This window comes from Odontesthes bonariensis, chromosome 2 (genome assembly GCF_027942865.1).
Source record: "Odontesthes bonariensis isolate fOdoBon6 chromosome 2, fOdoBon6.hap1, whole genome shotgun sequence".
NCBI classification, from domain to species: domain Eukaryota; kingdom Metazoa; phylum Chordata; class Actinopteri; order Atheriniformes; family Atherinopsidae; genus Odontesthes; species Odontesthes bonariensis.
The window spans coordinates 15,353,763-15,379,790 of NC_134507.1; the positions used below are offsets into that span (position 1 = coordinate 15,353,763).

General features: G+C 38.2%; 2 protein-coding genes across 2 annotated transcripts in view; one reads left to right on the forward strand and one right to left on the reverse strand.

Moving 5' to 3' along the window:
* The window catches only part of LOC142399755 (zinc finger matrin-type protein 4), a 65,603-nt gene extending 39,903 nt beyond the window's left edge, over positions 1-25,700 (forward strand). Inside the window, exons 6-7 of the mRNA XM_075484299.1 lie at positions 3,104-3,200; positions 23,239-25,700. Of these exons, the coding sequence (XP_075340414.1) occupies positions 3,104-3,200; positions 23,239-23,260 (119 nt within the window). The 3' untranslated portion in view covers positions 23,261-25,700. The remainder of the gene's footprint in view (positions 1-3,103; positions 3,201-23,238) is intronic.
* On the reverse strand, positions 12,786-17,966 carry LOC142393330 (uncharacterized). The gene is made up of 2 exons (XM_075478270.1): positions 16,943-17,966; positions 12,786-16,580 (listed from the first exon to the last, which is right to left on the reverse strand). Exons 1-2 carry the CDS (start codon positions 17,711-17,713, stop codon positions 16,572-16,574), a joined length of 780 nt encoding a protein of 259 aa, XP_075334385.1. The 5' UTR covers positions 17,714-17,966; the 3' UTR covers positions 12,786-16,571.
* Positions 25,701-26,028: the final 328 nt, after the last annotated feature.

The following is a 26,028-nucleotide window of genomic DNA, read 5'->3' on the forward strand; positions in this document are numbered from 1 at the left end:
AGAGAATACAAGAAAAATAAATAATCTGGAGTGAAAACCAGCTAAATGTTTAAGATCTGGTTATTTTATCATGAAGCAATTATTTATGAAGCTAGTTTCCTCATTGGCAAGGTCTAAAGTAAATCTCATTCTCTTTTTATTTTTTCATATCAGAGAATAATAAACTGAAATATTGCTAACTGGATCAGTATTAAACTGGAAACAAAATCTGAAGGGACCTAGTACACCAGACGTGAACAGATTCAGGAAACCATTGGCAATACCCCCGGCCTCGTGTGGTTCTTATTCTTTTTGTTTGAAACAGATGGTCTTTCCAATTGTTGTCCAATTGGCTGCAAAATTAATTAGACTCTATGACTAAGTTTCCTGGTAAAATTCCACTTGGATTCAGTCTCACTCATATCCAATGCTCAACCCTTCTCTGCTATGATATGTGTGATAAAGTCCTGAGAGACTCACTGTCAAGCCTTTGCAGACTGTTGGTTTTGATCACATCTCAATGGGTTTTTTTTAATTCAGTTTTAGTCCTGCAGAGCGTATGGTACACTCATAGTGTACCAAAGGATCTGGGGTAGCAACTAAACTAAAACTAAAAGTCTCTAAATAAGATGAAATATGAAATTAGAGAACATCTGTCATACAATTATCCAGTTGACATTTACTACAGTTGGGCTTAAGACTAATTTCCTCCCTCTGTGTCTTGAAAATCTGGTTTAGTGCTATTTAATTGACTCCACACCAGATTTCAGAATTGTCAGTGCAAACTGGTACCTGAAATCCCTCTGAGACTCCCACATAAAAGGAACTGCAGCGAGAGCTTGGCAGAGCATCCGAACAGAGCAAGCCACAAATATCATGGCCTAAATTAGGGCATTAATGTTGTGGGAGCTGAGTCAAAAACTTTCATTTAAAACATATCAGACACTGAAACTGCAGGGGCACGTGAAATCCCTCAGCAACAATGCCATTGAAATGAATATATTTTTCTCAATTTTGTAAGCACAAAATTTATCTCAAAAGTATTACAGCGTTTCTGAACTGGCAGTGCCAGCAACGCCAGAAGGCTCTGTACATTAAACGATGGCAACAAACAGTTCCACACCCACTGCCTTAGCTCATCTCACCCCCTCTTTTCTCTCTTTCTGGCTTACCGTCTCATGTAATTAACGAGGATTAAAACATCCTCACAAATACTGCTCAGACTGACACAAAATACACATTCACAAGTCTGAGCTACGTGCTGTTACTAGCGCTGCATGCACAGATTTCATGTATGTTTAATTAACACGGATTAGGGCGCAGTGTGGTCTTATGTCATAACTTGTGCCATGACAAAAAACACACAGCGCTACTCGGACAGGCGGAGGGGAAGTGAGATCAATCAGGCTAAAATCAGGGAGGCTGGCTCTGTGTGTGCTCACAAACACATGCACACTTAATCATAAATACAAGAGCAGACCTCTTTGTGTAATCCTTGAAACAGTATAGAATTACCAGAAGAGAAAGGCATAATAAGAATAAGAGAGACTTATCATTCATTTCTTCTCTAAATTATCCCATTTTAATTAATTATCTCTTTCAATTGCCATCTCTTTATGAATAGAGAACAGTAGTAATGACATTTTGGCAGAAGATGTAAAATGTTTTTTTTTTTTCCTTTCTCTCTTTCATGTACACAAACATACTTAGCGGTTAGCTCCTAATAAATGCAAAATATCAACATTTAAGCCAAGACTGTGCTTACTCCAGGCTGCTAATTCAGTCGTGTCTTTCTTACAAATGACTGCTTGTCCTTAATAGCCCCTGAAACAGACAGAGCGAATCTTGAGGCAACATGGGGCAAATATGCCACATTATGCAACTCTAGCCCCTTCTAAATGACCTCCCAGAACTCCCAACTGTATAACAACCTCATCTCCAAATTTAGTTCTTCACCAATTACCGCCACAGAAGGTCAAAAGGTGAGGACTTACACAGGCCACTCATATATCTCAAGGACAGTAATGACAGCAGTGAAAAGGGCACCCGCACATAAGTGAGCACATCTAATTTCACTTGCAACACATGCCAAGTATTAGACACAAATCCTAAAAAAATTACAAAAAAAAAAAAAACACAAAAGGGCCAACGGGAGGGGGGGGGCACGGAAAGAAAAAGCTTCAAGAAACATTTCATACAAACTCGAAGCGTCACGGCTGTTCATCTCTGATCTGAGTATAGTCCTACATAAATGACTCTGCCGGGTGCAAAAAAGGTTAGAAAACAAAAATAGCACCTAATTATATCTCTGACCAAGACTACACAGACCGTCTCCATATAGACACATAGAGCATTTCCTCCACCTCCTCATGAACAAAAAACATTTTGAAATTCTTTGCTGCCGCACTTACACTTCATTATCCATCTCCTGTTCTTTATGTCTCTATAAACATTTTATTTTTTCTTAGGAAATGTTCTCTTTTCACTCGTTCCGCTTCATCCTCATCTTCCGACCTCCAAATCTCTCTTTGCTCGAGTCTGTCAGTATCACCAGATTCCTCAGTCTATTTCAGGCTGTTCATCACGACCACCTGCAAACCCTCTAATTAGTTAACATCTGTGTCTGAGCCGCACCATCTAAAGCATGTATTCACTACATTACAAATGTGCACACATGCACAGCCATTCGTAGCGGCAGACTTGCACACAACCAACTGCACTGTTCTTTTCATATTCTTAGCCTCCCAATTCTTCTGAACCCTGGTTAAGTTCAGGATTCAAAAAGGCACACACGCAACCTCCCTGCACCCACACCGACACTTTCAGCACTAAAAAGACAAAGGGACTGAACTAAATTTCTAAAACTGAAACTGGTTTTCCACTAATGATTAGAAAAATCAAATCTCTTTCTCGATGCACTCAAATTAGGAAAATTATCCTGCACTGCGGAGTGTAAAAATAACTTCCTTAGTGTTAATTCAGGTTTTTATTGTTGCTGATGTCATTGCAACCTGCTTGTGATCCAGATTATAAAGATGATAGCTACAGCTTTTAGGGATTTTTACGAACCCTACGTGCTGTAAGTGACTCATACTAACATTTGTGGCTGTTTGTTGCTCTACAGGGCTGCGCAGCACTTACTCATGCAGTGTCTGCAGTGTGATTCTCAACTCTATTGAGCAGTACCATGCACACCTCCAGGGCTCCAAGCACCAGAACAAGTGAGTACAACAACGTTAAGAAGTACACATGAGCTGTAAATCAAATACTTTCTTTCAGTTAGTGTAAAATATGAGAACGGGAATGCTGCAAACGTCCCTCTGTGGGTCTCTTATTGCTTTTAGATGCACTTTATCCTTGATTTTTGTCCTTTTTTAGCACCGGGATATGCACTAATTTGGCTGTATTGTACTTAGGGCATTTATACAATGGCATATACAGATCTATTGTATCTATTCTACTCTTCTTTAAGCATGTTTCACATGAGCAACACCATGAATCTCTGAAGACATTAATTATAGTTTGATAGGATGTTCAGTGTACATATTACATAGTAAACCAGATTGTGGTTCGTGCCAAAAGGAAATAATAGGTTTTTATATCATATAGCCCATCTTTTTACTCTTTTTTTTTTTTCTCCATCTGCCTTTTTGTGCATCCTCATCCTCAGTCCTTTCATCGACTTCTCTTCTCACATCTTAGCCCCTCCCACCACAGACACGAGCAGAAGAAGAAAGAGACACAAACGGAGAGGAGTCCAGGTGACAGGCATTCTTGTTACAGAGCCGTCACTTTAAACAGACGTCAGTTAGATATGAGTTAAACATTGTTATGTTACAGCCCACTTCTGTTTTTCATTACTGGCAACATCTATTATTTCAAATTCATTTTATAATGTGGAATTTATGTGCCTCAACCCTTTATATGTCATGGATGCTGGAAACACTGCTACGTGCTGCAAAGTCTACAACTGAGCATAATTACTTAGAACTCCTCAGCAGGCTTCAACTTTCCTTTAGGTGCAATCTAGGAATTGAGACGTACTTTGATATATTTTGCTGAGATCGATGTGAATGAGCCCGTTGAGCTTAAAATCTCAATAACAACGGTAACATGCTACATATACAGTGATATAAATCCACCAGCAGCAAGAGAGTGTGACATGGAGCGGTTACATTTCATGCATTTACCATGATATAGCTGTCAGCGTGGTTACAGGCAGCGTGGTCGCGTGTGTTGTTGTGCCTGTTTGTGTGTCTCCATTCAAAGCAATGCAATAGAATCAAAAGAGTTATAAATGGAGTCTTTGGCAAATAAAAGGGTGCTTGAGGATATGGCATTGTTGTGGTAGCTTTCACTTTTAATGTTTTCTTTTAATCCTTTCTCTTTTTTAGTCTTTAACCACCCTGGAGCATAACTTGTCTGGGCTGTATATGCCAAACTTCTACCAAAACGTTAACTCTAAAAGTGGTGGGTGCAGTGAGAAAAACAAGGATGAGAGAAGCAAAGAGTGAAGGTGGAGGAAGCAAAAGACAGGAAGCAAATACAGTAACAAAAAGTCATTATCAAGTTGAAAATATAATCTCACTGCTTATCATTAGTGGTCGCCATAAAGAAGAGTATTTGTATTTATTATAGAAAATGTCATGCAGGCTTTGTTATCTACATCTAGAGCGCACCAAAGTGTGTGATATGTGATTATCTTGTGCAGACTGCAAATGATTCCTTGAAGAAAGGTTTACCTCAAAATCCAGCAGACATTGTATTTTTTCTCTTTCTCAGGGTTCTAGCTTTCCATTCAGTGAGCTTCAGTGTGATCTGTTGAGGTGCAGAGATACTGCAGCAGCTCATCTTAGTGCAAAAGTAAGAAATCAGATTGAACTGAAAGGTTCCCTAATGTGTGAAGCAGAAGCTATTCAGATGCAATGAGGTTTCCTTCTTTTTTTTTCTTTTTTGGAAATGATTCCCGAAGAAATATATTCCTCTGCTTTATCTTAACACTGTTGTTTCTTTGGAAGTTTGGAAGAACACCAAGGGTTTCTGCTCTTCATTTGACCTTTGACTATTGAATTGGAGATTTTTTTTATTTTTAGCCCATATCGTCAACAATAGCAATGCATAACAAAATAGAATTGATCTACCTCAAACTATATAAAAGATCTATGTAAGCAGATGGAGAAAATTGAGAAAAATATCCCTTTTAGTTTTTTATTAAAGTTCAGCAAACTCTTTTATACTTGTAATTATCAGAACGGTGATTATCAGCTTTCTATATGATTGGCATCAGCCATTAGCAAAATGTATTGAGCAGCAACTAATCTGTTAGCAAGTGGTGTTATGCAGTTTAATCAATGGTAGCTATATGCCAACAATGTGCTGTGCTGTTTTCACGGGTTGGAAGGCTTCTTTGTCAAATTTGGTGCAGCTGCTGCTTTAATATACTTGAAAATTGGCATTGTTGACAAGGAAGAAAATGTGTTTCTTATTGTGTTTTTGGGTAAAACTAAAGGTCACACAGGTGGCTGTAAATGTAGGTGTTGACCAAGCAGCCCCAAATGTACCTCCAAACTCCCTTTAACCAGGTAGCTATACGACTGAATAGAGCAAATTTGGAGCTGTATAAATTATTTGTCACAGAGACATCAAATCATGGAAAAAATGCTGGCTTATAACTCACTTTAAGTGTCACTAAGCGAAAGAGAGTCCAGACACAGTGAAAGAGTCATGTTCATGTGAGAAAATGAGAGAGTAAGCAAGACTGATAAACAGCATGCGCCACAGACACCAAGAGACAGATGGAACGAGAGATGCAGAAAAACAGAAAAACACATCATGTTTGAGAAAAAAAGCGTTCAGAGATAGCAAAAGGCTGAGATAGATTTTATAAAGGGAGACACACTGACTTGAAGAAATGCATTATTATGTCTTGGCAACAAAAAAATGCAACTATTAAGAAAAAGAAAGTATAAGAAAATTGCAGTAAGGAGCAAGTCAGCTAAAGTGAACTGACAAGTGGAGCCAGAGATGTAAAGCAGGTCTGGAGTGGACAATGAGGTGAACCCAGCATTGCTGACAACTGCAGAGCTTAAGGATGGAGAGGGGGGATTCACAGACCATTGACACATGAAAGACTGAGAGAGAGGTGCAAGGAAGATTTACAGGGAAGTACTGATATCTCACTGCAAAGAAGGACTGGAAGTCATTCATTGTCTTTATCAGACAGGCCTACGGGAAGTGGCATGATATAGATGATGTTTGATAGAAATGAGTGCAAAGCTTGGCTTGTTTTTCTATGGCTCTCTTATTGATCAGAGCAATAAAAGTCACATGGATGTCAAGAAAAGGCATTTTGGGAACATCTTCACAATGTGGCATTTGACTGAGGCACTGCTGTGGATAATGATGCATTTCACATTTAGTATTATATGTTTAGATGTAGTTTGAAAAGCAAAGTCATTGTTTTATTTTAGCAATTATCTGTAAAAGAATACAGTCATGTCAAACGAATTATATTTGGAAATGAAAGTTCTTCATTTTTGACAGTAAAGTGCTATGAGAAAACTCTTAAAGCACAAAAACTGTGACTCTTCCCAGAATTGCTGCTAACATCCATGAGCATGAACACTGGTACAGGAAATAAGTCTGTCCAGCTCTATTGCACTGTTGTATCGATCCACTGGGAAACAGAGAACAAGACCAAAGGTTCCATCTCATCAACCTCACTTCCTCTGTCTTCACCCAGTCATTCGGGTCAAACACAATACTTGTCCATGAATGTGAGTTTGAAACCACCTTAGGCTACGTCTCAGTCTTTCACATCTCCTACCAGTTCTTACATCAGCATGCATCAGATTTTAGCTTCTGCAGCACGGTGCTATATTAGGCCATGATAGAATGATAGGAAGCAACTCAGGTGTCATTTGCAAAGTGCAAAGTGTCATTTTTCCACATAAGAGCACACTCGTATGCACAGACACACAGAGCACAAATGTGTGACAAGACAACGTCTAAATCACTGCTAGTTTAGGCACCCATGACTGACAGGGTGTGTGTATGTGCTGTGTGCTCGTGTGTGTGCTTCAGGGTTTGTTTGGTTGGCCAGCACATGGCCTGAGTACAGTTTTTTCTTTTTAACTTAGTCTACTTCTTTTAAGAACAAGCTGTCAAGTGGAACGTGTTTAACACTTCGTGTTAAAATGTGGAAAGAGACTATTGAGATGTTTCCATTCACATCTCTGGGTTGTTTACTTGGTGGACGAGACTTTGGCAAGGTCATGCAAAATGTTGTACCCTAAGTTTGAGTGAATGTGTGTATGTGTGAGTCGTATGTGTGCTGTTTCACACTCAGGATGAGCTCTGGCTTTTGTAAGGAGCTTTCCGGATGAGACGAAAACACAGCTGACAGCAGCGGAGGATTAACTCTCACCGAAGAGACATCTAAGTAAAGTGTGTGAGCACCTCTGCCTATTTCTAAGGGTTTGTGTGTGTTGTTTGTGTGTGTGTTTGTGATGTTTGGCATTAGGAATGTCTCACCATAAAACAACAACAGATTTCTCTATTCTTTATACAGCTGGATGTATCTATCTACAAACCTCCCTATCTGTACCGAGCATCTGTTTCATCGGCAGCTGCAGGTCATTTGAAACGCTGCACCATATAGTCGGTCCAGACTGGCTGCTGTAATTGGACCTGTACAGGATGACAGCAGCAGAGATATAACAAGATAAACCAGCAGAACACGTTCACAGTTTACTGTATGTTGTCATTAAGCCAATGCACTCAGCTGGCCAGCCAACAAGGACTCAAGTGGGCAGCGTACAGAACTGAACCAGATGAGCACTAAATCCCAATGTAAGTCTCTGAAACATGCTCTCTTAAAAACTTATAGCTAAGTTGCAGAAAGTGAAAATTAAAGGAGGTACTTAAATCTGTCAGCCAACAAGAGCTGAACTGTAAAAATTTAGAACGTTTTCTGACAAGAGCATGCTGTTTATCGCAGCAAATCAAAGCCTGCACTCGAAGAGCAGGTGATTTGAGATCTACTTATATGTGAGCAAAGTAACAGTGGTGAATGAGGAGTTGGTTAATTATGATCTTTGTACAATTCCAATACGTCAGTGGATGCAGTCATTACATCATGGACACTTTGAGTTGAAGTTTCTTCAGTTCCTAAATATTTCTCATGGAAGTGAGCAACAATACAAGAAACCAACCGCTTGATATGTTGTGATATTAATTACACTAGTTTTTATTCTCAGCTCACACCTGAATATGTAACATGCATTAAAATAGGAATTCTTCTAAAATGGTTAAAAGTGCTCCTTACTGGGTCTCTCATTTCTTATTGTGGCTTTTTATCTGTTAAGTTTTATTAAATAGATCCTTTTGTCTGTTTCAGCAGTGTTCCTGTTATTGAAATCAGTGGTTATTACAGAAAAGTGTTTACAAAGCTCACAGTGAACATACAGATTATTTTCCAGGATATGATTTCATGCAACCACTGTCAGTAAATTTACACTGGCTGCAAAGTTTTTGTTCATGTAGTTGTAGATCAAAGAAAATTGTCACTTTGCAGTTGTACACCTCCATCACTCTGTGATGCTGTATTACACACGTCTCTCTTTGTTTGTAAGTTATGGCATCACTGAAGTCTGTTTGGGCAGATCCCTACTCTGTGATGTCAAAGCATTCACTTTTGACCTTTTGGATATAAAAAATCATCATTTCATTCGTTGTCCGAGTCATCACAAGAATAGGAGGAATGTAGGCTAGAGTGAGCTTGACGTTTAGCTCCCATTTACTGAGCCAGGGGAATTATAATTTGCTAATTGCCATAAAATTTGCTAATTAGCATCTCATTAACAGCATACCGTAAACTTCTCCGATAAGAGCACCCAGCTCTACTGGTGAGACCTAAAACCGTAAGGATTTATTGACATACGTAGGTGCAACCAGCTCATTTCATTAATTACTAATGCAGCGGTGGTGCAAATTAGCTTGGATTTGCAGACACAAAGACTTTTTGTTTCATGTTCCAACACAGCCCAAATGAGCACGAAAGCTGAAGTTTGTAAGAAGCGCACTTTGGTTCAGAATTTTTTTTCAAATTGTTAATTGGGTCTTTCTTCAAATTATATCCTCCATGAGTGTGAAAAGACTTCACACTTTCTTTTTTTAACTGCATTGGAAATTGTTATTGCCTCTTCAGGATCAGACGGCACACATAAGTGAGGACGAGTTGTTAAAGCCATTCTTGTAACCAAACAGTAATAATAAAGAAAACTTTTAGGACACATCCAACAGTCAGCTGTGCCCACAGCCCACTGTCTTTGCTCAGATTTCATAAACAGCTATTATTCCAAAGGATTAAGCCATGTGAATATAAACCTGTCAATGCGACACTGCATCCTCACCATTGGTTAACATTAAATTCTTCTGTATTGGGTGACAACGTCAATGAAAATACTTATAGTATCCTAGCAACAGTCAATGAGGCGCATCCAATAAAACAAAACAATCATATAATCTTCAATAAAACTAAGAATAAGTTGAAAAAACTTGGTGCAGCTGGATATTGAATCCAAAGTCCTCCGAGGTAAATAGAGAAAGCATACTTTTCATTCTGATGACGTCTTCTGGCTTTGCAAGCACACTTACATGAATGAAGAATCTATTCCTTCAGGTCCTCTCTCCTCCCACTGGTGTTGTGCGACATCTACTGCATGCGACCTCAATGCAGCATCTACTATAGCCATGTTAAGTGCAAAATTCAAGATGTGCTTCTTTTAAGCTTTTTACTGTAAATTGTGGCACAATTATTAGTGCATTGGGCAAAGCTCAGCAATTCATCCAGCAAGATGTGCTTAAATAATGTCCTCCCCAAATGTTGCACTTTGAAAGAAAAATTGAAAAATTCCAATAAATACATATGCAAGAGGACCTGGGTTAAAAATCAGACACTAACTTATCACTGCATCTTGATTTTGAATACCAACAGTGACTAATTTAGGCCAAAAGAGGTTTTGCAACAGTTGAGTTGTCAGTTCTTTGCTTCAGTAAAACAGCAGAATAGTCAGAACTGTCAGCTTGATTATAAACTATGTCTGACTGGGGACACTACCGGTGCTTTAACTACCTGTATTATATCACTGATGTTTACTTCGTCCACTAGAATTGCATCACTTTTGCTTCCTGGGTGCTTTTGGGTCATATCGATCCTACAACAGGCGTGCCTTAAATATTTATATGTGTATGATGACGATGCCGATGTCAACACACATCTCAGGGGTATGACGGTGAGGTCTCGGACAGCCCATTTCGGTTCCTCACCCAGAAATATATTTCCCATCACAACACATATACACACAATACATAAAAGAAAAAATAGAGTTCACACACAGTACTTAAACTGACGTACATTTGAGAGAGAGAAGCTAACAGAAAGAGATGCGTGTGAGACAACACAACTTATTGTAAAGTAGCTCTGAATGCAAATGTTGATCAACCGACCTGGTAAGAGGCCACACTTGCTGGGTGCATATGTGTGTCATGGCTTGGATGTGTAAGTGCGCATGTGCATGCCCTGTCTGCCTAAGGCAAGGTGAAAGGCATGTTCTGGACTGCTGCGGGTTAGGTCTCCTCTAACGTGCCTCTTTTGTCACTCTTGAACAAAAATACACATTGGGCTTAAGCCTCAGGCTTTGCACATCGCCCCCAAAGGCACCTGTCTTCCCTCACACCTTCTTAACAAAAATCACACATACAGATATACACACAGACACCCTCTATTGGCTATAGATGTGATGCAGACGTGTGACGTCATGGATGGGAGTAATGACTCACATCTTCGTTCCCTCTGCTGCTGCCATTTCTCAACTGTGTTGACCTGCACATGAATAAATATAGATTATGACAACCTGTTTAAGATAATGTAAGACTTAAATTTATGGATTATTAGATTAACATTGGCTTTGGTTATATAGGTAAGATAATTAAAAGACTCATGATGGCTTTGTATTTAGAGCAGGGGTCTCCAACCTTTTTCCCTCTGAGAGCTACTTTAACAAAATAAAAATGGCCGAGAGCTACTTGTGTTTTGTAACATTTATTATCATCGCTCATTTTGAACAAACAAACTCAATAAGCCTTCTTTTCCTGAACATTTACAATATGTTACTGTCCACATCTCACATTCTGTATTAAAACATCACAAAAATTGCATTCACAATAAAAACCATTTAGTTCAGTTCAATATTGAGCAGTGAAGGTGTGTGTGTGTGAATGTGTTCAGAAGTTCAGCCTTTTTAGCTAGTGAGATGACTGACACTGCAAGGAGTCAACAAGAGAGGTGTATGCTGGAGTGTATCCACTTAAGTTCACTCTTATGGAGTCATTTAAATGTTCATCAGTCAGTCTCGTTCTGAGCTTTGATTTCAGGACATTCATGTCAGAAAAAGCTGACTCATCGAGGTATGTAGACCCAAACAAAGCAGACATTTTCAGAGCTGCTTGGTGAAGATTTTCATAATTATCTGGCTCTACCAAAAGCTCCAGAAATGCTGTGAATGCTGCTGAGACTTTAACTGCACATTGTTTTGAAGGTTTATAACCTTCATTTCCATTTCCACAGGATCGACACAGAAAAGTTCAGCCATCTGTCCTGAAATCTCACTTATGTCCACATTCATGAAAGGGTTGGCCATAAATGTCACACAGGGCTCAAGTTTCTCAAAGTCACTGAATCTGTCAGCAAACTCCTGTCCAAGCCTTGATAAGAGGTCACAATACTTGGACACATTTAAAACGCTGGCTGCACCTGTGTGACTGTCCAGCATCTTTGAGATAGAGGGGAAGTGCTGAAATCTTCTGCTTTTCACTTGCTGAATGTACAATGACAGTTTTGCACTGAACGCCTTGACAGCACTGATCATGTTGTCGCCATCGTAAACTCCTTCTCACTAGCCGAGCAAGCCAGACCTGTACAGCTTTTATTGACGCTGGATAGCAGTGTGGGCGGGATAAACGGTTGTTTGTCAAGTTGCCTCTGCACTCAACGCCACGCAATAGGATGGCGAAACAACCAATCAGAGCGTCGTCCCACCAACAGAGCAAGCTGGTAAATTAAACTTTTACCGTACCCGGTGAGCAAAACTCAGAAAAGAAAAACTTAAGTGCAGTTATATGTTCGTCTCGCAAAGAAAAATTTATATTTAAATCTTCTAGAGTCGCTACCAAAGCCAACTCGAAAGACTGTTCGCCAGGCACAGCCATTGTTTACCTCTCTCTGGAACTTTTTTTTTTTTTTTTTTTTTTTTTTTTTAAACTTCCTTTTATTTAAGAAAAAAACATGTTTTACAATACACATTAAACATTTCGATATTAAACGCCAGGGGACAAAATAGGTCATAATAAAATATTCAGGTGTTCACAGATATCAACAGTCTTAATCGTTTTCTGGTTGTTTGAGTATTTAATGGAGGTCATGTACTGCCTGAGCTCACCGAGAAAGGCCAGAATATAAGGTTTTCTTTTCATGAATTTGCATTTATGGATATGAAATTTTGCCATTAAAATAATGAGGTTGATAATAAAAGTTATGTTGGCTTTTTCTTTGGTTTTGTTAATGTCGTGGAGCCCAAACAATACACTCCTCCAAGATAAAATAAACTCATTATCAATGTTGTTATTGATGAAGTTACAAATATCACTCCACAGTCTTTGACCTCTCTCTGGAACTTTTTTTTTTTTTTTTTTTTTTTTTTTTTTTTCAAACTTTATTTAAAAGTTCCAATCACAATCAGAACATTGACTGTGGACAATACAAAACAGTCAGGCATCAAGGATTTAAATAAACAAATACAGTATGAGACATAAAGTGGATAAGGTGCATAAGTCATTACATAGGTAACCTAAATATAATAAAATAAATGAAATTAAATAAAAGGAAGAAAGAAAATGGCAGGACATATTATATTTCTCCAAATATTCCTTCAATTATGTTAACAGTGTGTATACATTTTTTATTATCAATTCTTTTAATACATTCGAGGTAGTTCTTGAAATCAATTTCAAAAACAGGAAAGAAAGGTCGACCTTTAGAAAATTTGGTTTTATGTATGTGGAATTTTGCAATTAGAATAATCAGATTAATTAAGTGTTGCATTTTCCTATCTTTATTATTATAGTATAACAGTATATCTTTGGCATTCAAATTAATTGGTATGTTGGAATGTGATGTGATGTAAGCTTCGATTTTTTTCCAAAAAATCTGGGAAAAATTACATTCAAAGAAAAGGTGCCTAATCGTTTCCACTTCGGCATTACAAAATACACAATTGGCATCAATATTGACAAATTTTGACACAAATTTGTTAGTGGGGTAGATGTTATGTATAATTTTATATTGAACTTCTTTGATTTTATTGGAGATAACAAATTTATGTGGAAGGAGCCATGTTGTTTTCCAATTAATGTCAGAGAAAGAGGAAGACCATACAAATTTTCCTCGAGGTGTAATTTTCCTTTTCCTGAAAAAATGATTCCTTATATGTTTATTGTTACAATGGTGACTCATAATGTTTATACCATTAATAAAGAGGGTAAAGTCAACTTTCTCTGCCTCTTGCCTTTCAAAATGACCTTTTATCAATTGGAGAATGCCACTGGGAATAGCTTTTATCACTGTTTGAAATTCTTTATAGGTAACAGGGAAGATTTTAGATCTAAGAAATTCTTCATAACTAAAAATTTCACCTACATCATTTTGTAAATCCTTAAGATATATTATTCCTTTTTCAATCCAATGTTTCAGAAATAGTGATTTATTTTTCCTAGTTATGAACTCATTGTTCCATATAATAGTTTTATGTGGAGAGAAGTTATGGACAAAGCATAGTTTTGCTGCTGAAATGGCTTGTTGGTGAAATTTAGATAATTTTAGGGGTAATTTTGAAACATTATAATCACAATTTAGGAGAAAAGGTAACCCTCCAACTTTCCCAAAAATATTCTGAGGTATAAAATACCAAAGAGATTCTGGCTTTTTCAAATATTCTTTTATCCATTTTGTCTTAAAGGTATAGTTCACATCCATATAGTCTAACAGCTCCATACCACCATCTCCTCTTGGGGCTGCCAAGATCTCTTTTTTTAAACGATGGCATTTGTTTTTCCAGACAAAACTTATTAGGGTATTATTTATTTCTTTACAAAGGGATTGTTGAACAAAAAGAGAGAGAGTAGGATATACAAATCTAGAGATACCGTCTGCTTTACTCAGAAGAACTCTACCTAATAGGGACAGATCTCTTTGGAGCCACATATTGAAAATATTTTTAGTTTTTTGTATTTTAGGTTTGAAGTTTTTTGTTTGACGTTCAATTATATTTTTAGAAATATAAATTCCAAGATACTTAATATTTTCTTTAATTGGTATTTTACATATAAGAGTTTCATTTGTGTTGTAGAGACATAGTATTTCACATTTTTTTAAATTAAGTTTTAAACCTGAAGCAACAGAAAAGGTGTCTATTATCTTAAGTGCTGTCTCTATTTGTTGTTTATTTTCCAAAAATAAGACTGTATCGTCCGCTAATTGAGTTATCCTAATCTCTCTCTCAAAAATCTTTAACCCTCGAAAGACATTGCTCTGTCTAATTTGTATTGAAAGCAATTCAACGACTATAAGAAAGAGAAATGGGGAGCAAGGACATCCTTGACGGACTGACCTAGACACTGAAAATCTTTTTGTGGTATTTGGGAATAACATGACACAGCTACTAATATCTTTATAGAGCATTCTAATATAGGATACAAAATGTTCACCAAAACCAAAGGTTTGAAGAGATTTAAATAAAAATTGATGCTCTACACTATCGAATGCCTTGTAGAAGTCTAAAAATAAAATTAAAGCGTCTGAATCAACATATTCAGAGTAATCTATTAAGTCAAGGATAAACCTAATGTTGCAACTTATGTGGCGATTATTCATAAAGCCAGTTTGAGTTTCATGTATGATTTCACTTAAACCTTTTCTTAAACGCCTGGCGAAAATTAGTGAGAGTATTTTATAGTCAACATTAAGCAATGTTATTGGTCTCCAGTTATCCAATAGAAGGTGGTCTTTGTCTGGTTTGGGAAGCAAAGTTATTATGCCTTGTTTCATGGTTGTGGTCATTTCTTCATTATTTGTACATTCTTTCAGCATTTCAAAAAGAGGTCTTTCAATTATTTCCCAAAAGCACTGGTAAAATTCGACAGGAAGACCGTCCATTCTTGGAGATTTACCTTTTTTCATTTTGTTTACAGCTTCAAGGATTTCAACTTTAGAGATAGGTTTTTCGCAATCCAATTTAAAATTATCTGATATTTTGGGAGTAAATTCTTTAACATTATTAATAAATTCTTCACCTTTTATTGAATTATAATTAGAGCTGTATAGGTCAGAATAAAATTGAAAAGCGTGATTTGCTAAATCAGTTGGGTTGGAGGTTACAGAGTTATCTATTTTTAGAGATGTGATATTATTTCTCTTGTAGTTCCTTTTTTCTAGGGCGAAAAAGTAGCTTGTATTCTTCTCACCTTCCTCTAACCATTTAGCCCTGGAGCGTACAAAGGCTCCCTTGGTCATATTAATATATAAACTATCTAAATCATCTTTCAATTTTATCAGTTTAATTTCTTCCTCTGGAGTAGGGGAACTTTTGTTTATTAGGATATTTAGTTCTTTCATGATTTCAGATTCTTTAAGATTGCTGCGTTTTTTCATTTCTTTACTGTGTCTAATAGCTGATTCTCTGATTTTAAATTTAAAAAATTCCCATTTTTGTATATTACTAAGTTCTTTTTCATTGAAAATATTCCCAGCAATTGCTTTGACTGAGTTACAGAAAGCTTCATCTTTCAGTAAATTACAATTTAATTTCCAATAACCACGCAGTGTTGCTTTTTGTTTTAGAGGATTAGTAAAGGAAATGACTATCATTTTGTGATCTGAAAAGGGGGCATAACTATGTGATATTTCGGAAACATATTGCATAGTGTAAGAAGATATTAACCACATGTCTATTCGAGATTGTAAAGAACCACTAGCATTACTCCATGTATACTCTTTTTGGTAAGGGTGGATATATCGCCAGGCGTCTATAACATTAAGTTGCTCACCTAAGTGTGATATCACTTTAAATCTTGAATTGGAAGATATTCTTGCTGGTACTCTGTCCATTAAGTCATCAGCTGCATCATTTAGGTCACCGCCAATTATTAAGTGGGCCTCTTTATATTTCTCTTTGAGCTTCAAAAGTTTTGCTGTCAGTTGGACAATCATATTTTTTGCTAGAGCATTGTAATTATAACCATAAATGTTATTCACCACCAGAATCACATTGTTTACTCTAAGCACTAAAATAATCCATCTACCTTCTTCAGATAAGTGAGATTCTATAACATCCCCTTTAAATTTATTAAACAGAATAGCTACTCCTGCTGAGTTGTTAGAACCATGACTTAAATAAATCTGGTCTCCCCATTGACTTCTCCAGAATTTACGATCATCTTCACAGGAGTGTGTCTCTTGTAGAAAAAGTAAATCGGCGTTAGACCTTCTGCAAAACAAAAAAATTGCCTTTCTTTTGGTAATATTGCGTATACCATTGACATTAAGAGAAAGTACTTTAAGGTTGATGAAATTGTTGGTCGCCATAAATAAAAAAAATAAAAATAGCTGGATGCCGACTAACTTGAACAATCAAAAAGAAAACAACAACAAGAAAAGAGCTTTTTATAAAAACTCTCTACCTTTGGAAAAAGTTAGAAAAACTCTGAACATTATGAGTATCAGGCATATAAAATGTGCTGTTTTGAGGCCATAACATTACTTGTAATGAGCTTTCTTAATATTCTTTTTTTTTTACTTTTAATAAGCATCATGGTTTTCAGAGCTGGCTTTTCACGCAGTGAATTTTACCCCATCGATGAAGACGATCGGCCCTTGCCATCTGGTTTTCTTTCCATCCTTACGTGCCTGTTCGACTAAAGGCCACAGTTTGTTTCTGCAGTCTTTCTCGAAGCGGGTCAGGTCTTCGGCCATACGGAGGTTCATCTTCTTCAGGATGTCAGCGTTGCGTGATTCTCTCCAAATCTTAATCCTGAAGGTCCGCATGTTGAACTGGATGATGACTGGACGCGGTTTGTTATCATCCCTCGGGCGTCCCACTCTGTGTACCGTGTCAACCAGGAACCCCATCTTACTTTTTTCATCCGGTGCAATCTGGCTCAATATTTTGAGGACTTCATGCCTCACATCTTCGTTTTCTTTTTCTGGGAGGTTGATGAGGCGCAGATTCCATCTTCTGCTGTATCTTTCTCCTTCTTCGGTTTTTTCTTTCAGTTCGTCCACTCTTTTATCCAGCGTTATCACTTTATCCTCCGTTTCTTTAGCTTGAAAATTAAGCCCTTTCATTACTTCTTTTGCCTCTTTAATGTCCGCAGTGTTTTGTTTCATTTGCTGCTCAAAGACGGAAAAACCCCGCTTTAACTCACGTATGGCTTGGAGGATGTCGGAGTTAGAAACCGTGTCCTTCTCCTTGTTTTCTCCACACAGTTTCTTCGGGTTTGGACTTTTGCTGGGAGTCTCGGGAAGAGGAGAACACAAGCCGTAGAAACTCTCCTCTGGCTCCATGTCCATCACCAGATTTCCTTTTGTGACTTCTTTTTTTTTTGCGTCTCTCTTTGTCATTTCGGCTCACTGGTGCAATGTTGGTGTTAGCTTCGTAGGCTAGCTTGTAGCTTAGTTGACGCACGTGTCAGGAGAGTTAATGTCCGTAGGTCGTCACTCGTCAGAATCTTCAACCTATTATCAAAACTCTTCTATCCTTGTTTGGTTGGTGTTTAGCCGTTTAACAAGCCGTTCAAACCGTTGGCCTCGTCAAATTATCATCAGATACTCGTTAATGCTGCAGAACTTCGCACTTACACGTCTGCTGCAGTCGCCATCTTGCACGACCCCCCCTCTCTCTGGAACTACACACTGAAACGTAGCACCTCTGTCGTCACTAGGTAGCCCGGCCTCCGACCCCGCTCCTCACGATTTGATTGGCCTGATTAAGTTTCGATTTTCAGCCTCGCAAAACGACCACAAGTGACTAGACTGCGCCCGGGACCAAATTGAATTTGCGGTCGCTGGTCAGTGACCAGTCGCTGGCCAGTGGTGATGTGAGAATCAAGATTTGCCGAGAGACCAATTAAGTTTTCAAATTAATGTATGATTCATTGGCCCTTTGGCGAGCTACTTGGAAAGGGGCGGCGAGCTACTGGTAGCTCGCGAGCGACGTGTTGGAGACCCCTGATTTAGAGTATAAGAGAAAACTTCTCACTTGGTGTCCAACACTGTTGTTTAGGTGGTAATGCATCATGTGTAGAATTGATGTAAGGTAACCTACCTAAAACAGCTCCTGTCTGTGCATATTACAGTGTGATAAATATGACCTTCTTTTTTTTTTTAACCAAAGACTAAATATATTACTGGAAATGTTCATCATGATGAAGATCAGTAGAGGTGGCAACGTGATCCATCGATTCATCCATTTATTATCCTCCGTTTATCTGAGGTCGGGTCACGCAGGCAATGGGTCCAGGAGGGAAATCTGCACGTCCTTCTCCCCAGCTACAGGCAAGGCTCCCAGGGGATCCCGAGGCACTCCCAGGCCAGATGGGATATATAATCCCTCAAGCGTAATCTTGGTCTGCCCCCCGGGTCTCCTCCCAAGGACCTGTTTCCCATTAGTTTAAGCTGACAAAAGTATGAAATGGAACAGAAAAGATGTAGTGAGAGCTATCTTTGGGAAGCTATCTTTGTTCATCTGTTTTCTAAGAAGGGTGTGAAGACTCACTTTACTTCCTGCTTGTTGCCTTTCAATTGGAAACTAGGATCAAAAGCAACACCATGGCATGATTAAAACGGTAACTCTCAAGCTGGCCCATTTCTTGTCATCAAACTAGACTGTATTGTGTATATAGTAGTAGCGGGCACTGTAGCTCAACAAATTTTGTTTTACGAAAGGGTACTAAGAAGGTATGAAGGCCAATAAATCTTGTTAGTCTGGGTTTTAAAATGCACACAGATCATTGGGTAAAAATGTCCTTGGGGTCCTGCTCAGATGTGTTGCTTGCACATTACTTCTTCCTGGAAAAACCTAGAATGTCAGTGCTAAAGAGCTTAACGCAATACTTAAAAATAATAGTCCACAAACCAGTGGTTAACATCTAGATGGCTACCGTCTTTTATGGGGGGAAAAAAGTGTTCAAACTTTGTTTTTTTCTTTTTTTTTCTTTTTTAGGAAAAAAGCTGTCAAAGATTGTTAGAAGAGAGGCTTGAGGCTTCTTCTTATTTGACACTTGATTAGTGTGGGCAGTGCAAGAGCAGTCCCACACGTATATACAGCCTTCCCCAAAATCACGTATGTTGAAATGCCTCATTAATTCTGCTCTATGATTCACATTTATAACAAACCATAACTGTCTGTACGCAACGTTGCTGCAACAACAAAAAAAAACAGGGACTAATATGGGTCAAATCATGAATAAATGAATCATATCACACTTGACAAAGGATTCACAAGGGTGTTTGCTCTGGTGACTCTCTCTCAACCCAGACAGCTGAGTTGTCGCCAGACTCTGTTTACAATGCTAATATTAAATAACATTACAATAAAAAAGGCTGTTATTAACCTTTTCAAACCTCTACTCGATCATAGACACGCCTGCCTGTGTATTTGGAGTCGCACGTTTGCACGGACAGACTTATGTATGTCTTTTGCTTCCTCACACATGGGCACACACAAACACCCAGAGCACGCTAAGGTGACCTTTACATCCTAGCAAACACCTCCCATGGCTATAGAACCACATGCACTCTCGCTATGCCCTCTGTCACACATTTTCATCCTCATATATCTTCCATCCAACACATGTGACCCTGGAACAGATTATTGGATTAGTCTATTAACAGCCCTTTCGCTCAAAGACCATGACCTTTTTTCTACTCCATCCTCTGCTTAATTTTTTATATTCCTGCTGTTTTCCTCGGCTCTGACAGTCATCCTGGTGTTTCACTATTTCTATACCTGGCACCAGCTTTTATCATAATAAATCAAGGTACTTGCACAGTTTTGTGAAGCGTTATAATAAATAGATTTTACTTTAAATACTGCTTTTGTTGCAGAGAATACCATATAATAATGAACAGAATACACCTTTTGCAAAATCACATGAATGTGATGAAACTTTGACACATTCGTTGAGAGGTGATGCCATATTCAAAATATTGTATGTCCTTAATTGAAATAATCAGAAAATGCTTTGGAGAGACAGTCCTGAAAACAGGAGCCCCAAACTAGAAACAATGCTACAAAAATTAACAAAAAACTTTGATATGCAAAACCTGCAATCACCAAAACAAAAGGGAGCTGTGTGCATGAATAGGGTTAATGAGCCATGTATCTTCATATCTGCATCATGTTTCCGAATGAAAAAGTAACACCAGAGAAACTGGAGAATCTGATAGTGAGTCAGCACAAAATGGAAGAAGCTACGCAGAGATCAGTGACTGAACAACAATCTATCAAAACACAGATGCGGCAGCAATCAGGTAGTATAGAACAAGATTTAGAACCAGTAATTAGATCTGCAGTGGCCCAGTGAAGTGTTTCAGGTGTCCAAGTCCTAACAAAGGGTTTATCTTGCCTTTCAATGCAGAATTGCAAGATAACATTTTCCAAAAGAACATTAAGGAGAATGCCTATCTAAAATAAGGTGCACATTATTTTGTCAAATGCTTTTTTAAGTTACTTTAATTCAGCTCAGATCGGGGTCCTGTATGTTTGCTGTGAGCCTGGCTAAAATTAACACAGCAAATGCATTGTCCCAACAGAGGCATGGAGGTGGGAGTATAATGATATTGAGACGCTTCAGTGCGAGTGATATCGGTTTAATGACATTTGCAGTATGGGCTGTGAATACCTGTGGATATTCAAAAATATTGAAAGTCAAGACAAGCTCAGGTGTGATGATAATCCCAAAGCAAAAATCTAATATCACACATGAGTGAAAACTGGAATCTAATGGAGCACTTTTGGGGTATTTTAAAGGGTAACACCAGTCCTACATCAGAGTGCAGCTACAAAAGATTTTCTCCTTTGTGCTGAAGAGGAATTCATTTGTCATCAAAAACCTCCTAACTTGTGAAAAAATAAAAGTAACAAAAGGTGGACTAACTTTTGCTGCATAGAGTTGCTCCTTTGGGACCTGAATTTTAATATAGTAAATGTGAACTGCTACTTGATACAACACCTCACCGTTAAACTACCAAATATTTCACCTTTAAAGAGATGACACAATTTTAAAATGTCTAAAGCAATCTGAATTGAATTTACTTGGCAGTCAATCATATTTCCGTAGTGACAGACCAGCGAGGTCTATGAGTTTGCAAATCTGCGAGTTGAAACGCATGCAGAGGTAAATTTAAAGGCAACACAATTCGTCTGATGACATCTGCTTTTAAAAGTTACAAAGAAACTATGGTCAATTTAGCTGATGGTAAAAAAAATATTCAGCAACATGAGCAATTTCATCAGACTCTGTCAAAAAGGTTTTAAGAAGAATAAATGGAAATTAAATATATCAATTTTTTTATGTTGCATGTTTGTTGCCCTTTACTTGACAAAGATTTGATACCTTCAACTCAAAAAGGAAGAGGGAAAATCTGTAAATTAAATATAGGTATTTAATCCACCGCCAGTAGGTATTATGTCTTACATGTTTAAGGTCTGCAGAATATTCTAATCATTTGGATGTAACTAAAGAGAAAAATCTTATTTTTTTCTTTCTGTCCCACACGGTTTTCATTCTGCCTCTCTCTCATCTTGTTGCCCTCCCAACCCTCACTGCTCACTGCTACCTGTCCCCTCCAAGAGAACAATACAAGCTACCAGAGTATCTGCCCCCCGACACACACTCACTCTTCTAAGAGTCCAACTCACTTGATGAGTCCTGACAGAGCAGACAGGGTGTGGAGGCCACTGTTTTAACAGCCATTACCAGGATAGGTGCTGACAGCTAGGTTGCCTGGGCATCCTCCTCTCACTCTGTTGCAGCATTTGCACACTGTGTTTGTGTGTGTTTGTGTGCAAGGAAGGGTGGAGTGTGGGGTGCAACGCTCCAATTAGGGCACAGTGAAGGGTGGCATTTTACCAAAGACTGTGATGAAAATTGTGGAATTTGCACAGCCGTGCAGGGAGGAAAGCATCCTCTTTTCAATTTGTGCGTCTGTTGTCATTTGTCGCTCTCATCTCGTAAAGGCATACAGGGCCAAGCTCACATTTCAGAACTACATCATGAAAGTAAGAAGAGCATCTAAAACTGAGAAGATAAGCAATTGCACAAAAAAGACTTCTGAGATAAAGAGCATTAGAGTTGGGATTTCTATTGTGATATACAGGCATTTGAATAAGCATTACTGAATTCTTATTCAATAGTGTCGTCTGACTGATAATTCCCAAAGATCTGCTGCAGGATCTCACAAGATTTTAGTCCTTTCAAAGATCCTGAAAGCCAAAAATAGGCTTACTGTGTATTGTATGATCTTTTATCCAACTTATCTCTTTGTTTTTAATAAGATGTGGCTTCATTGCCTCTGAAGTTGCTTTGTTTCATAGTGATAAAGCTACAGAATGCAGCCGCAGCGCCTGTCATCATGAAAAACAATCAGCGGCTCCAGATAAAAGCCAAATCCACAGAAAATACTGCACCTTAAACATGAGGGGCTTCTGCTTCAATCTATCTTCTTTGTTTTAATTTGGGGAAGAGCGAGATAGCAGGCATAATAGACGGCTATAATTATGAGAGGATTGTGAAACAGGACTATTGGTTAATGCTTCACATGTAGTTGTGCTGTACTTTTGTAGTTCTTTTTAGTACAGCGGGTATTGAAAAATAACAGCAATTCAAGGTTACTCTGAATATCCCTGCACATTCGTCTTCACCATTGGGAGCTTTGTTTAGTGTGCTATCTATTCTGTACTAAAAATAGCAGGTGACATGGAGTTACAGGTAAATGTGATTACCTCCCATGGACCAGGCATGGCAGGAAGTGAATATCTTTCTTCCCAGTGGGCCTGATGTTCCCTGTGAGAAAAGAGCCATGTCTTGTCAGATCTGCAGAGACAGAACAAGACTAACTAATTCTTTCTTCTGTTTTGCTTTCAGCCTAAAGCAACACCAGCAGTAAGTCACCGAGACAGACCACTCTGGAAAGAAGAAGAGACAAAGACAGAGATTACTGGGATAAACAACTTCAGAAAAAAGGACTTACTTCAGAGAGTAGTGCAAAATAATAACTAGTGTGTTAGTGCGTTTGTGTGTGGGTATGTGTGTGTGTGTGTATGGGTGTCACTGGCATCTATGCACACATATAAAGTATGTGTGTGGGTAGCTGAATGTGTTGATTTCTAACTTTGAGATTTATGCAGCACCTTGTGTTTGAAGAGTTCGACACCTACAACCATCAAAAAACCTGCGGCTGAGTATCGCCATGTAACTCCTGTGTGAACCACAATCCTAAAATTGAACTGATGTCATTGCCCAGAGTGGTAATAATCATTACAATGATCGTCATAGAACAGAAGTAATAATTACTCTGTACCTAGCAGTCCCCCAAGTGCTCTGGCGGTGATCCCAGTCTGGATACAGTCTTTGGTTTCTTCATGCTTCTAATATGCACTGATGAGGATGATGGTGGCATACACATGGCTCGCTTTCAGACCACTTGAGACCCTACTCAGGCCCAGACTTTCAAATCCAAGGACAAGAAAACTCCCGATGACCTCAGCCATTACTGACTGCATGATTTTCCATAACTTCAAACAAAGGGTATTTTTGCTTTGAATCTAGTGTTGTCTGTCAGTGTGGTTGATTGTTCTCTTTTCAAACGATATGTCATTTTGTAACCCATCTTCATATTTCCCGCATAATCCAAACTTGGAGATAAAAGAGAAAAAAAGCAACAAAGAGACTTTCAGACTTCTGCTCTGAAGGGGTTCTGTCTAATTCTGTGACTCATCTACTGTTGAAAACATTCCCACACAACTAAATACTGATGTCAGATGCAGTCTGGAGATGACAGAAACTCTCTGAGAAGGGCGACATGTAGATAATATTTATTTTTCTGTTGCTGTGACCAGAGAAAGAAAAGAAAAACTTCTCTCCCGATCCATGTAGCAGCCAATGTACGATACAACTGGGATGTAATTCAATGCATGCAAACATTGCATTCTCTGGCCTTTTTGAAGCCTAATTATTATGCGCTTCAGCAGTGGCGCTGCTTTCTACTGATAGCTTCGTAATGCATTACAGCACATGCTTGTAACTGAACAAAGAAGTCACCTTTTGAGCTGGCTTATTATCACCATCTTATTCATCGAAAAAGGGAAAACATTTTGATACGTAGACATCAGATCTGCCGCTGCAGTGTAACAACCTCATACGTAGTGTCTTCAAAGTGTTTGGAAAGTGAGTTTCAACCAAGGTTTGTAGCACCATGGTATAAATAAAAAGATTTGCTCTGTTTTTCTGTGCTGGCACTGAGAGCCCTGAATGGCATTATTCTGTAAGCTACAGGAAAGGACTGAAAAACACACAGTTCTGAGCTCTCCTCTGTTAATTACTATTGGCTCCACACTTTTTTTCCCCATTTTTTAATGCTGTAAACATAAATATGTTCTGATTTCTGCTCAGTTCATTTCACGGTGAGGTGACGAAACTACATCCGACTTGATTAGAAACTATTTTTTTTAGCAGACATACGGATGAGCAATGTTTTTTATGCAATCAAGATGTGGGTTGAAATTAAATAGTTTAACAAAGCAAAAAATGTTCCGTGTAAGTAAACAGCAGCTGCAGGTGATGTTTGTGTTTTAAGAAGAACAAGAGTTTTGTATTCATAGTGTTTATCTGCACTGAGCCACGAATGACGAAGTTTCTTATGAATATTACTTAGAATTGCAAATAAGCTGACAGTGGAATGAGAATAAGTTGTCCATTTTTAGACGGATAAACTTAATTGAAAATAAATTCATCCTCAACCAGAAAATGAATAACAATGGACCAAAATTCACCGCATGGACGACAGTGGACGGTATTCACTCGTATTCACTGAAAAGAATTTTGATGACAGCTTTTTTCCAGAAGAAAACTACGATCACCACGAAAACGGTTCCCTCTGAGAATGAGTTGAAATGTAAGAGGAGACACAAAAATGCCTACACAGCAATGCAGGAAAACAAACTGTTTGATTTTTTATTTTTTTTTATGCCATAACAAAACCGCAAAAACAAGATATCATTTGGCATTTTTGATGTGCATCATGACTGTTTGGAAGTTCGACTTCATTTCTCTCCTGTAAAAGTCACAATAGAAATTATGTCTCTGTGTTTATATCGCAGCCTGTGCAGAGCATAACTGTGCCATGAGTCACATATTTTAGCAGATGTTACATAATAATATATGACAGAGATGTATCTATGCGTAGAAATTGTGTGATAAGATGCTTCTGGTGGGTGTTTGTATGTGAAGCTCCTTACTGCACTGGCAGTAAGAGACTTTTTGTCAGCTATGTACTGTGAGCACATTTGTAAAAAAAAAAAAAACACCTGATGATGGATACAGTGAAGATGACAACTATATCTATTTTCTCTTGCAAAATCCAGGCTTGTGTTTTTCTTTTTCTGTTTGTCTGCACCGGTATTACTGACATGCAAAGCTTTAAACTTTGTACCTGTATGATTTTTTTTATTATTATTATTATTTCAACTTGTTGAATAATCTCCTTTAACTTGTCTTTTGTGGTGTCCTTACAGTACATGACACATCAACACAAAAGTACTTCAACACATAGAAATCCAATGATTTCCATGATTATTAGTCAGTTGAAATGACCAGATAGGTCGTTCGCTCATACCTCTAAATATGACCCTTAACAGCGTCCTGTCAGCAAAGTAA

What these genes read in the sequence shown, in the direction of transcription:
- LOC142393330 (XM_075478270.1), bottom strand. Translation starts at nt 17,713, where the DNA reads ATGACAAAGAGAGACGCAAAAAAAAAAGAAGTCACAAAAGGAAATCTG.